The sequence below is a fragment of the Penaeus japonicus genome, unplaced genomic scaffold, assembly GCF_977035675.1.
Source record: "Penaeus japonicus unplaced genomic scaffold, GWHDUDI00000001_assembly GWHDUDI00000027, whole genome shotgun sequence".
NCBI classification, from domain to species: Eukaryota; Metazoa; Arthropoda; class Malacostraca; order Decapoda; family Penaeidae; genus Penaeus; species Penaeus japonicus.
In genome coordinates this window covers 33,012,275-33,024,572 of record NW_028234429.1, presented here as the reverse complement: position 1 = coordinate 33,024,572, position 12,298 = coordinate 33,012,275, and the positions used below count along the sequence as shown (strand labels likewise).

General features: G+C 38.9%; 2 protein-coding genes across 7 annotated transcripts in view; both read left to right on the top strand.

The window, feature by feature from the left end:
• PDZ-GEF (PDZ domain-containing guanine nucleotide exchange factor) overlaps positions 1 to 11,814 on the top strand; it is a 200,270-nt gene extending 188,456 nt beyond the window's left edge. For 4 of the 6 annotated variants that reach the window (XM_086552886.1, XM_086552888.1, XM_043027527.2 and 1 more), the window contains 17 exons: positions 420 to 556; positions 850 to 1,138; positions 1,423 to 1,582; positions 1,720 to 1,987; positions 2,183 to 2,327; positions 2,448 to 2,661; positions 2,834 to 3,081; positions 3,307 to 3,406; positions 3,541 to 3,752; positions 3,936 to 4,082; positions 4,229 to 4,372; positions 4,528 to 4,804; positions 5,055 to 5,324; positions 8,409 to 8,582; positions 9,221 to 9,283; positions 9,863 to 10,000; positions 10,241 to 11,814. In XM_086552886.1, the coding sequence (XP_086409012.1) occupies positions 420 to 556; positions 850 to 1,138; positions 1,423 to 1,582; positions 1,720 to 1,987; positions 2,183 to 2,327; positions 2,448 to 2,661; positions 2,834 to 3,081; positions 3,307 to 3,406; positions 3,541 to 3,752; positions 3,936 to 4,082; positions 4,229 to 4,372; positions 4,528 to 4,804; positions 5,055 to 5,324; positions 8,409 to 8,582; positions 9,221 to 9,283; positions 9,863 to 10,000; positions 10,241 to 10,275 (3,021 nt within the window). In that variant the 3' untranslated portion in view covers positions 10,276 to 11,814. Of the gene's footprint in view, positions 1 to 419; positions 557 to 849; positions 1,139 to 1,422; positions 1,583 to 1,719; positions 1,988 to 2,182; positions 2,328 to 2,447; positions 2,662 to 2,833; positions 3,082 to 3,306; positions 3,407 to 3,540; positions 3,753 to 3,935; positions 4,083 to 4,228; positions 4,373 to 4,527; positions 4,805 to 5,054; positions 5,325 to 8,408; positions 8,583 to 9,220; positions 9,284 to 9,862; positions 10,001 to 10,230 lie in introns of all 6 variants that reach the window. The other 2 variants (XM_086552887.1, XM_086552889.1) reach the window with 2 other exon arrangements.
• LOC147468650 (uncharacterized) lies at positions 5,335 to 7,975 on the top strand. The gene has a single exon (XM_086552890.1). It carries the CDS (start codon positions 5,693 to 5,695, stop codon positions 7,685 to 7,687), a length of 1,995 nt encoding a protein of 664 aa, XP_086409016.1. The 5' UTR covers positions 5,335 to 5,692; the 3' UTR covers positions 7,688 to 7,975.
• Positions 11,815 to 12,298: the final 484 nt, after the last annotated feature.

Here is a 12,298-nt window from a genome sequence, read left to right as displayed (position 1 = left end):
TGAGGTTGAAGGCCCTTATTAGTAGCACTCATTTTGCCTCCTCAAGTGGATGTTGTTGGTCACTGTGATATCATTTGGTTTGAAATATTAATGTGAATGAGATTAATGTAGAATGTGGGTAAATGAAAGATTTTTTTTTAGGAATGTCGGAGGTTTTGTTAGTGTGTGCCTTGAGTAATTCCTATGATGAAAGATTAGGAAGATTGTTCTCTTTGGAAATTAAAAGCTAACATCAAAGCAAGTGCCATTTGTTGCATTTAAAATATTTAATAAAGAGAATCAGTACCATAAGTGATTTATGACATCAGTATTATAAATTCTTACCCTCTCAAAAATCATTGAGAACCATAGATTTTACAAATCTCCCAAAATCAAGGTATCACATGGAATGCAAACTGAACTTGTAATTACCTCCTCAGGGAACAGCAGAAAGGCTCATGTCACAGCTGGTGGAGGTGGAGAACAACGTGGATCCAACCTATGTGGAGGACTTCTTACTCACTCACAGAACATTTATTGACAATCCACTCCAAGTGGCAAACAAATTATTAGAATGGTAATATTATTTTTCTCATGACTTTTTCATGTCATTGGCAATTAAAATCAATGTTTGTTTTATAAAGAAATGTTCATTTTATGATTGATGGTAGTTATTAGTAGAAACTAAGATAAAGATTATTGGATGATATTGTGTTCTTGATTGTATGTAACTTATCACAACAAATGTAATGTAATGTAAATTCTTGTTTGATATTTAAGTGTGGTCATTATTATTTACTTAAATTCTACAAATGTAGAGTGTCTCCTTATGCAAAGGAAATTAAAATCTCCCTCTTATCCTCTTAATAGGTTTGAAGATCCCTCTCTAAGAGACAGAGTGACACGAGTGGTGTTGCTCTGGGTAAACAACCACTTCACGGACTTTGAGATGGATCCAGTCATGATGAACTTCTTGGAGCAGTTTGAGGAAGGACTCGAGAGGGAGAAGATGGCGGGACAGCTCAGACTCCTTGACTTCGCCTGTGCCACGAAGGCCAGGGCTAGGACTGTGACCCTCACGCGGCCTTCAAGGGACGAAATCCTGCACTTCTCCATCCTAGGAGGATATGAACGAGGATTTAGAATCTTCATATCAAAGGTATTTGTTCACTGTTCAATAATGATCTAACAGGTTTTTGTATGGTTTACATGATTAAAAATTTTCTATTTAAATTTGTTATGGATAAAGCATTTAGAATTATTATTTGAATTAATACTAACGGTTTTATCAATGGATGGACCAACACAAGACAAGACAGCCTTTCATTTGATACACCTGCAAACCAAGATGGGGTTAAAGTGGTAATATGACATCTCACTATAGCTTTAGTCTCAACACAATCATATTGAGATCCTGATATATAGTGTTATCTTTCCTAATAGGTGGAGAAGGGTAGCAAGGCTGAAGAGGTCGGCCTGAAGCGTGGAGACCAGATACTGGAAGTCAACGGCCAGAGCTTCGACCACATGAATCATGGACGCGCTCTTGAGATTCTTCGTCAGACGTGTCACCTGTCAATCACTGTCAAGAGCAACTTGTTAGGTAATTCATCCTTTTTGGTTTTGGTTTGTATTTGTTTCCTTTCTCTCCCAGGCTATGATGTAAAACATTGTAAAAGATTGGAATTCTAATTATACTGGGAATGGAAGAGAAATTTAAATAACTTATCATATCTGTAGCATTCAAGGAGATGCTCCAGACTCCAGACAATTCCCCAAGACAACGCCCAAGAAAGCCATCCGACCCGCGAGGCCTTAATGACGGCAACATGCCCCTCAACTCCAACTTTGCATCCACCATGAACATCCCAAGTGACCACACCCAGCAGTCTCCCAGGGACAAGGGCAAGGACAGCAACAACAAGTCATCCTTCATGACAATGGGTGGCTCCAAAGCCACCAGGTTCAGTAAGGTCAAGAATCTGCTGAAGCCAAAGACCAACACACAGTGAGTTCGTGAGGTTGCTTCATTTGGCTTGTTTCTATTTTGTATCAAGTGGCTCTTTTCTTTTCCCTTGACATTTTTATATTTTTACTATTGTAGATTTATTTATAAGGCATAGTTATAATGATATAAACAATGTGTTGATACTGTTAAGCCTTCTGGAAATTTGGAGATGACATTGCATAAACTGTGTTGCAGAGAGTCACAAATAAACAGCGATGAAAGTGTGTCATCCCAATCAAGTGTGGGTGGTGGACTCTACCACAGCCACAGCAACCCAGATCTGAGCACGACTGGAACCTATGAAGACGTCAGAACAGAGTTTCCTGAACACGTGTTGAAGGTGAGTGTCCAAAGATTGTCGTTCAACTGTCCTTTTATAAATCCATTTGGATGTGATAGACATGCTCTTGCTTTGTCGGTGTAAAGGACACCAGTAATACATTCCCACTCCTTGTAACAGGTTTATCGAGCAACTGACCAAGCTGCAAGATTCTTGCCGGTCCACAAGGAAACAACAGCTCGCGAGGTGGTGATGCTTGCACTGCAGATCTTCAACATAAATGATCCTTCAGGTTCCTCCAACTATGCACTGTATGAAGTCTCGGTTACAGAAGAAGGACTCACAAAGCAGAAGAGATTACCAGACTCCCTTCAGAATCTGGCAGAGAGAATAGGTATGGCATTAATCATGATGAATGAAGCATGTTTCTTGTTTAGCAGTTGTTTTGTGCCATGGTAATTTTACTTTTTTTTTATTATTATTAAAAGAAAAATTGGTGGATATGTATATGTAGTTATTAATTATGGTTAATCATTGTTTCATTTTATTAATGTTTCCTTTTTTAGGACTAAGTAGTCGGTACTACTTGAAGAACATCACAGTGTCACAGACTTTGGTCCCTGACGAGAACGTGAACGAATTGGTCAGGGAGTCGACAGTTTACTTCTTACAGCTGAACTCCGTCGAGTTGGCTATTCAGCTCACTCTTGAGGACTATACAATATTCAGGCAGATTGAACCAACTGAATACATTGACTATCTCTTCCACCTCAACTCAAGATATGGGACTCCAGCTCTGTCACAATTCGCTGAGGTATACAGGTTTCTGTTGTGGTGCAGATTATGATTAGTACTTACATATTTTTAGATTTTATGTGTAATAACAAATTCAGTCAGGAGACATTTTTAATGATTATTAATAATCATCTACTTTTTTAGGTAAAGTAGGTCAGAATTTTAATTTTCAAATGTTTCACTGTGCATGCAAGGTGGTGATGATAATTCAAATACCTTGATATACAAATAATCCTCTTTCCAGCTTGTAAACCGTGAAATGTTCTGGGTGGTCACTGAAGTATGCTCAGAGCACAATCTAGTCAAGCGATCTAAAATCATCAAGCAGTTTATTAAAGTTGCCAGTAAGATTACTTTCTTTTTTGTCTAATATCATTGCTCATAGAGTTGAGCAAAATGTTATATATTGCCATTATTGTTTTTGCATGTTCAGTATCGGAAAGTATATCAAGATTTAAATTCTCTCTCTTCTTCATAGGACAATGTAAGGAATGCAAGAATTTCAACTCCATGTTTGCCATATTGTCTGGTCTGGGCCACGGAACAGTCTCAAGGCTAAAGCAGACCTGGGAGCGCTTGCCTTCCAAGTACCAACGCATGTTCCATGACATGCAGGACCTCATGGATCCTTCCAGAAACATGAGCAAATACCGCAACCTGGTCCAGAGCGAGAACATCCAATCACCAATTGTAAGATTTTCTCTCTCTCTCTCTCTCTCTCTCTCTCTCTCTCTCTCTCTCTCTTTTTTCTCTTTTTTCATAATGTTTTCTGGAAAGGGAATATTCCAGTGTACTCTCAGAGAGTTTGATTTATTTATTTTATTTTATTTATTCATTCAGTGTCAGTTTTTAATGTCTGTGTCTTTTCCCTAGATTCCATTCTATCCGGTGGTTGCCCGCGACTTGACATTCACTCATGAGGGTAATGATGACAAGGTTGAAGGACTCATCAACTTCGAGAAGCTGCGCATGATTTCACGTTACATCCGAGACCTCCAGAATATGTGCTCAGCCCCATATGTAAGTTGCAAGAAGATCGATCATTATTGTTGTCTGGTAGTTTTATAACAATTTTGACAATTAATGTCATTTTGCTTTTGTCGTGGTGTATTTAGGGGTATGTGATTACTGCACGATATTCTGATTACAATTGGGTTGTCTTTCAGGATCTATTCAACATGCAGGATGCCGGTGGCCAACCCCCAAGTGCTGCACTCATAACACTCAACCAAATGGGAGCTCAGATTGCAACAGTAAAGAGAAGGAAGAAATCCACTGCTGCACCTGATAAGAAGAAGATGTATGAGGAGGTAGGTTGCATTTGACTCCTTGTGCTTTCTGGTGTGCTATTTCACACGCTTATAATGTCTTTTTCAGATTTATGAAAAATTAGTCATTGAAGATGAAAGTTGTATATGTATGTGTACATTGATATTTATTGCCATATTTTTTTTCTCTCCAATAGGCTCAAATGGTCCGGAGGGTGAAAGCATACTTGGCTCGGTTGCAAGTGATCACAGATGAGGAGCAGCTTCGCAACATGTCTCTCGAGTGTGAAGCAGGTCCGGAAGGGCACAAACCCGCAGGAGGTCACAGCAACAGCAGCAGCAGCGGGTCTAGCAGCGCCCCGCCCACCAACCCTCCCCCAAGACGGCGCCCCCACTCGCCAACACCCTCCACAACATCATCAACTTCATCAACGTCACAAACCTCGGACGGAAAGAAGCATACTGCAAAATTCGGTAAATGACTCTCCTCACATTCCTTTCCCCTTGATTTCCTTTTTTTTTCTTTATATTTATTTTTATTTATTTTTATTAACTTATCATTATTAATACATTGATTATACTAAGGTGTCTAATAAAAAATCTTGCTTAGCTTCTGGCTTAAATGATACTAAATTGAATTTTAATTTTTACATGATTGCTTAACACTTTCTAGCTGTCCATTTTGTTGCTTACTTTTCTTTGAGCACCTCTCCCCATATTGCAGGAGCCACATCTCCCCAGTCCATAAGCAAGATGAAGGCCCTGGCCGAGCCCAAGACGAAGCCTCATCACGGCCCACGCTCCACCACCACCCACCACTCACTCTCCCCCTCCCCTTCCCCTGGCCCTCCTCGCAGGGGAGCCATCAACAACCATACCTCTCGCTCTACCCACGAGCGGTCCCACTCTGATACCCATGCTGTTCCTGTGGACCTTAGCGCAGAGTCTTCCTCTGTTACCTCCCTGTCCAAACTCCACAAATCCCACACCTCAGGTATGCTGCTAGAACCAGCACCCTCCCTTTATGGCACTCAGCATAACAGCACCACTACACCCGCATCTGTTTCTTTCTCTCTTTCTTTTGTGCATGCTGCTGCCTGTTCCGCTCTCATAGCATCTGTCCGTAAAATCTCTACCACCAGTAATAACTTCCTAGGAACCAAACCTTCTTCCAGGTCCTCAACACCTATTACCATCAACCCGCTTCGAATTAAGCAAATACAGAGGGAAAAGAAAAAGGCTGCCTTGAAATCACAGAAATTCAGTACGAGTTTTGATAGTAGTTACAGCACTAGTTCATACAAAACAGAAAGTCCAAGGAACCCAGGTCTGTGCCTAAGTCCTGCACCAGTCGCCACTAGAATGAGATTAAAGTCATTGCCCAGGGACTGTACATTCTCTAGAAGTTTACCAACACCTGCTCACAGCCCCAAGAGAATGGATGCTTACACCTTCTCCCAGGATGTTTCCAAATGTCAGATGTCCACTCCCAAAAAAGCAACACTTCCCCGAAGAGGTCAGAAAGGGACTGGTAGTTTAAGCAAGCATGGGGAGTCTTTCTCATACGCTGTGTCTCCAAAACTTGAGAAGCAAGGAGTCCCTTTGTCACCTATTATTAAAGGAACATTAAATAAGAAAGAAATTACCTATACAGAAAAGCTTCCATCAAGTCAGAAAGAGAAGACAAATTTCAGTGAGCCTGCTGTAGTCAGCCATGAGTCATCAAGCAGTGCCTCTGTTTCTTCTCCTAGTAAAATTGGACATCCGCTTAAACACAAACAGGGAAGCACTAGTAGTAGTATTACATTATTTCAAAAAATATTTAGAAGTAAAAGTGAAGATATACTAGACAAAGATGCCAAGAAAAGTCCTGCAAAGAACACTAATGCCAAAAAAAACATTGTAGATGAGGTACTAACATCTGCATTACTTAGCCCACTGATTTTCAGAAGAAGTCGAAGTGAAGATTTTCTGAATAAGGTGATTGATAGACCAGAAGTTAAGAAATATTCTGTTAAAGATTCAAAATGCTTAAATAGCAAAGAAATAACATCTGGCAAAGTTAAAAGGCCCAGAATTTCTAAACCACTCAGAACATTTTTACCAACAGATCCACCCTCAATTGGTGAGACCCTGAAAAACAAAATAAAAATGAGTAAAAGCCACAATTTTAATGAAGATGATGCATGTGTGCCTTCACGTTTCTTCCTAGAGAAAAGCTTGCCTGATGACTCGGCAAGAGAAACAACAGAGAAGCGTTATCCTACTTTACAAAGACCAGCCAGTAACAAGGAGACTCACTTCCCAGCTTCTGTGAAATCCAGTAAACACTTAAGAAAGAATGAACCTATGAGAGTCTACAGGGTCAATCAGCCCAAAGATGTTTATGTCGATAACCCTTTGAATAATAACTGTGACATTCCGTATACTCAAAGAGCAACGAAAGAAGATACTAAACAAACATGTCTGACAACCAATGATCCCGGCAAAGGCACGGATTCTTTTGTTCCAGCTGCGTCAGTGTACTCACAGACCTTTTCAAAGAAGTCTCCCTGGTTTGAAAAATTCAAAAAGTCAAGATTGGAGGTACAAAACCAGAAAGACGAGGGAAACGAAAATGATGAATTGAATGATTCCTTTGGTTCTTCAGTTGTTAGTAGTGGCTCTGATGACTCGACTCATGAAGGTTACTGTAAGTCATTGGGAATGTCTCCGAAGACGGTCCTAAACACAACATATCCCCAATCCAAATACGTCCTTACTCGATACAGAGGCAGACCCGACGTTCGAAGGCGAGTTGCAGAAAAGCTCAATGCTGTCATTCGGGAATTGGAGGAAGAAATGCGAATGATCCACCCAGGCTCAACTTATCCCTCAGAAGAAGAAAACCTTTACTGGAATGATCCATGTGGTGGATTGCCATTGCCCACCGATGCAGGGCTTCACAGACCAACTAGCCTTCTTATACGTAAACATGCTGTCCATAGGAGAAACAGTGCACCAATGTTGTCTCCGATTGAAGAAGTCAAAGTATCTCCAACATCTGCAGATCTTGAGAGCATGACAATGTTACAGAGATCTTTGGCCAAATGTTCATCATTTAGTGGTGATAAACTGAGAAGAAATAATGCCCCATCTCATTCCCCAACTAAGGATAGTCTAAAAGCAATGAAACTTGAGTTTGAAGAATCTCTTATAAGCCAGAAAGGTTCCTGTAAGGCACAAGAGTCAAAGCGCCAAGGAAGGCCATCTTTGATTCTGCCTCCAAGTGAGACACAACCAGGCAGTCTTGTTAACCCTGACCCAACTTCCTATTGCAGTCAGTATGGATCCGAAAATGATATTGACTATGTCTGATATTAATCCTTGTCCTATATTTAAGAATGTCTCTACTATGGTCTCCTCTTATTACAACTATCACCTAAAGCTTCTTCATATCATGTAGTGTAAAAAAAAAAAAAGTAAAAAAAAAAAAGAAAGAGTCTCTGTTGTCCCTTTTCCCTTCTCTGTCTTTGTAATTTCACCTCTCTTGCATGGACCCTCTTTGGAGAACTTCAGTGTCTGCATGAACTCTCCACTGTCCCATGTTCACTGATATGGGTAAATGTTCCTGATTTTACAAAGTACTTTTCCTCCTTTTTAGCCTTTCTTTCTTCATAACATTTACATAATTATATATTTTATGATTCTCTGGTTGTTTTAGTCTATAGTTACAGGAATTTATATAGTTTTGATATAATTTCCATGAAAAAGATAATTAAACTGTGTAGAAATACATTGATCCTTAATGGATTTTATCATATATGCAATAATATCATTCATTTGGATATCGCTGCATGGTGAAGCAATACAGTTATTGTCTTATTATGACAATATAATTTTAGAGAAAATTTATTATTGCATTTTTCATATTCTAATTCTAAGGAGAGAAATTTCTTCCTGCTCAGCCAAGTGATGTTGTAAGTAGACGGGCAGTTCAGAGGAAACATTTCCGGCAAGTCAACTTCACGTTTTAATTCCTAGTACCCATCCGTCTCAACCAAATTCCTATAGATTTTTTGTCTCTCCTTAACATCAGGTTCGGTGACATCAACCGACTGTCAAGTGGGCCCCGGGGAGTCTGATTCTGGCATCTCTACCCATTTTGACTGTCACTCCTCCTCCTCGCTGGAAGTTGGGGGAGTTTCAGGATACGAGTGTCACTATCACTCCTCACCTCCAGCCCACCACCGACGCTACTCGCATCAACCAGGTTTGTGAATGTTTTGGGAGTCTGTGTCGGCAAAGTACTGCTTGGCAATGCATCGGCAGTCACTCGTGTGTGGGAATGAATGTTACGTGGAGGTGTTGATAGCAAAGTGAGAATTGAGTTCACCTTCAACAGGGCGGATTATAGTTCCCACAGCACTGTTTAGCACTTGGATAAACTGTGTCGGTCTTGGTATTCCATTCAAAATTAAAATAGTCATAGTCACTTATGTGTAAGTGTACCAGTAAAATGCATATTAAGTGAATATACTAAATAGACTTAATATATGTTACTCCATTGATTTAGCCCTGATTTAGACAGCTTGCACACATGTTAAAATGATTGTGTTATTGTAATGTATTGCATCTTTGAGAACTTTAAATATATGTTAAATGAGACATGTATGAACCAGATTTCAAAGGTGATGATGATAACCATCCAATCAATTTTGTCAATGTATTACACCATTCTGCATTCTGCTTCATGATCTGGATAGTAGTTATCATCATTACCTTTGGAAAATAAACACAAAATCACGTATTGGTGGTGTGTGGTGATTCTCTTGCCTTGCCTACATCAATATTGCGGCACCACAGCTTGCCTTGACTTGCCTTCTTGCCTTCCTGCCATGTGCACCACAGAATCACGGTCGCGTCCTCCCTTTCCGCATGCAGTAGCTGTGCTGCCACCTATTCCTGCGGCAGGTGAGTCATACCTTTCTCTGGCCCCACCTCGGTCGAGAGAGAGACCCTCTTACACTCTCAGTATGTTTAGCACTGGTGGTGTGGACATCAGTTCTAGTTGTTTTTGTTGGCTAAAGGTGGTCAGGAGAATGTGGATTCCTTGTGTTCCTTCTCTGATTCTATCCTGTTTTTCCCTGCTTTTCTCTCCTGGAATCATAAATAGGATGCATTTTGGACAAGGCATTTTGTTCTTCCCTTTGTTCCTAGTAGAATGTTCCTCATAAACTATAGAATTATTTGTAGACTCTCTTTTATGGAACTAATTAATCTTTAGCTTCAAGAAACAAATTTTGAAAATCATATATGCTGCACATTTACATTATACTTATTCTTTAAATAGCATTTGAGTATTAAACATGGAACTTGCCAGAAAAACAAAAGAAGTAATCCTCAGTCTGAATTGTAGAAAGCAGCCATGACGTAGAGCCTAACATAGTATTAAAACTGAAGAATACTACAGATACAGTCAATACAAATGTTTTATTGTCGTCTTGACAGGCTAAAAGTAAAGTGCCATGTATAACCTTCCTTGTCTTACAGCAGGAATGGGTAGTGGACGACGACGCGGAGCACCGGGGCATCCCCCTGACTACGCAGAAACTCAGATGAGGATGAAGCAAATGGGTCGAGCCCTTTCCCATGATGGTGTACAATATTATCGACAGACACACCTTGATGGTATGTTTTGAATCAAGTCATTTTTACCTCACGAAACTCCAAACTTGTGATGCTGGCTATAATGAACTAAATTCATCTTTATTTTATAAATCATACCCTTGTTACCAATTGACTTTAAAAAGAAACAATATATTGATATAAAAATCTTGAAATAAGAAGCTTTTTTGTATAACCATGCTCAATAAACTTCTGCCTTTTCTAAGTACTTGTATCTGCATATTCATCCTTAGGCATTTTCAGATGAAGAGGAGGATGCCCAAGTCTCTGCAGTGTGAAGGTTGACGCAACCACCTGTGAAGAGACGTACATGAGAGGTCCTGGACAGATTCTACCTCCTCTTCAGGAAGACAGTTGGGACTTCCTACATGACAAGACCAAGCCATTGGAGTTTCCGGTTGTTAATTGTATACCCTTGTCTAGGATGCATAGCAGTTAGTTGATGGGGTTTGCAGGACAACTGTTTGATTATCCTTTGCTTATCTTGTGATAATAAAAGTTTAAGAGTTCAGAAGCCAAAGATAGATGGATTCCTATGGCCATGAGAGTAGGCATTAAAATCTTTGTATGTTTGTTCTACTCTTTGATGTATGACTTATACAGACTGTTAGGCAACTGATGACTTGCTCATGAGTCCTGTAAGAAAACAGTATCCCTTTTAATATATAGTATGAACAGATATTGTGTTTCCTTACTAGAAAATGTGAACACAGTTTCTTTGAGGGAGGAGATATAATGCCTTTACATGTCAGCTCTCAGGCCTTAGGGTACTTTTGGGGCACAGCTTCATTAAGATTTTTATGGATGTAACACATTATAAATACATGTAGATCATGCCTATATGTGGATGTCCTTGTATATAATTATATAGATAGATATATTCATGTCCATATGATAGCCAATAAACATAATGTGTAGATGTATGTAATGCAGTCAACAATTATGAGACTTACTCAGAGCTTCAGTATGAAGAAATTTTAACACTGTAAATAGGAAATTTAAACATATGGAAGCTTCATGTAAGACTCAGGGATTGGTGGCGCAAAGAATAAATATCATTGGTGGATGTAACGTTCCGCCTCCTGTTGTCTGTCCCTCATTTTGATGAAGCCAGCCAGCCATATTGTCGTCCAAGTCCAACCTAGCCCAGGGAACCACTGATGATGTTAGCTAGCGTGTGCGACTGTGCCCACATGTAGTAGATGCGGGCTTATTATCTTGTTATCTCTTTATTTATTTGTAAATTGGCTAAACAACAGTTTTGGAGATGGAGATCGATGAGGTCAGCAGTTTCAAAACTTCCCTGATGAAGGTCTGAGATGTAGATGAAACATATTTTCAGAGCTCGGTGATGTAATGATAAGTTCGTTTCTTTTTCTTACAGAAAATTTGCATTGTCAAAGGATATTAAGATATTTATCCCCTCCTCATATTTGGAATTCCCTTATGTAAGAAGTATTTGTTCCTCATTTGAGGAATTATTTGATTATTATTTGATTGTTATAAAATCTTGCATTTCATGAATGTTATCTGTAATAGCTATTAATATCCCAGTTTTCCACCCTTATGTCTAAAGAGACATCAGAATATTCAGTGTAATGTAATTTTGTTGTACTTTTTTGTAAACTGATAATGAGTCATGTCGTTTCTGTGTAAACTATATGCCTGAAATCTCATTGTCCAATATTGGATATTTTCACAAGTTTTTTTCTCGACATGCAAATACGTAGATACTCTTGATATAACTTCCAAACCCCATGGCCCTTTCTGGAGGCCTGGTGGTGATATGTACAAATAAATACACTTCACTTTGTAAAGATGTGGCTTTCATTTGTACCTAATAATTGGTTTTGCAAAATTCTTCATTTTCTTGAGAAAAGTATAGAAAAAGCACACTGACATATAAACTAATTCATACCTATACCAATTATAAATACCTCATTATCACAGATGATTCATTATCCTGCAGAACAATATGACTTAAGTATGTATTTATTACCCTACCTTTCAAATTAATTTATATATTACATTTTCTCAATATGAGAATGTATGTTAAAAACTCTGTATAAGAACAGATATGACCTTGGAAACAAAGTTTGTCATATAGAATGAGTTGAAAAAAAAATGATATCTATGTTAACTGATAATGATGAGTACAAGGTAATACTTCACCTATATGTAGAATATAAGCATGGAGTAACCGAGATCAATTAGCATATAAAAATCATCTCTAACAATATATAATATTTCAAACCTTTGAAGATTCACAAAATGGTTACTTCCATTAATATAAAAGAAAAA

Excerpts from the sequence above, each read along its gene's own strand:
- LOC147468650 (XM_086552890.1), top strand. The coding sequence starts at position 5,693 with ATGAGATTAAAGTCATTGCCCAGGGACTGTACATTCTCTAGAAGTTTA.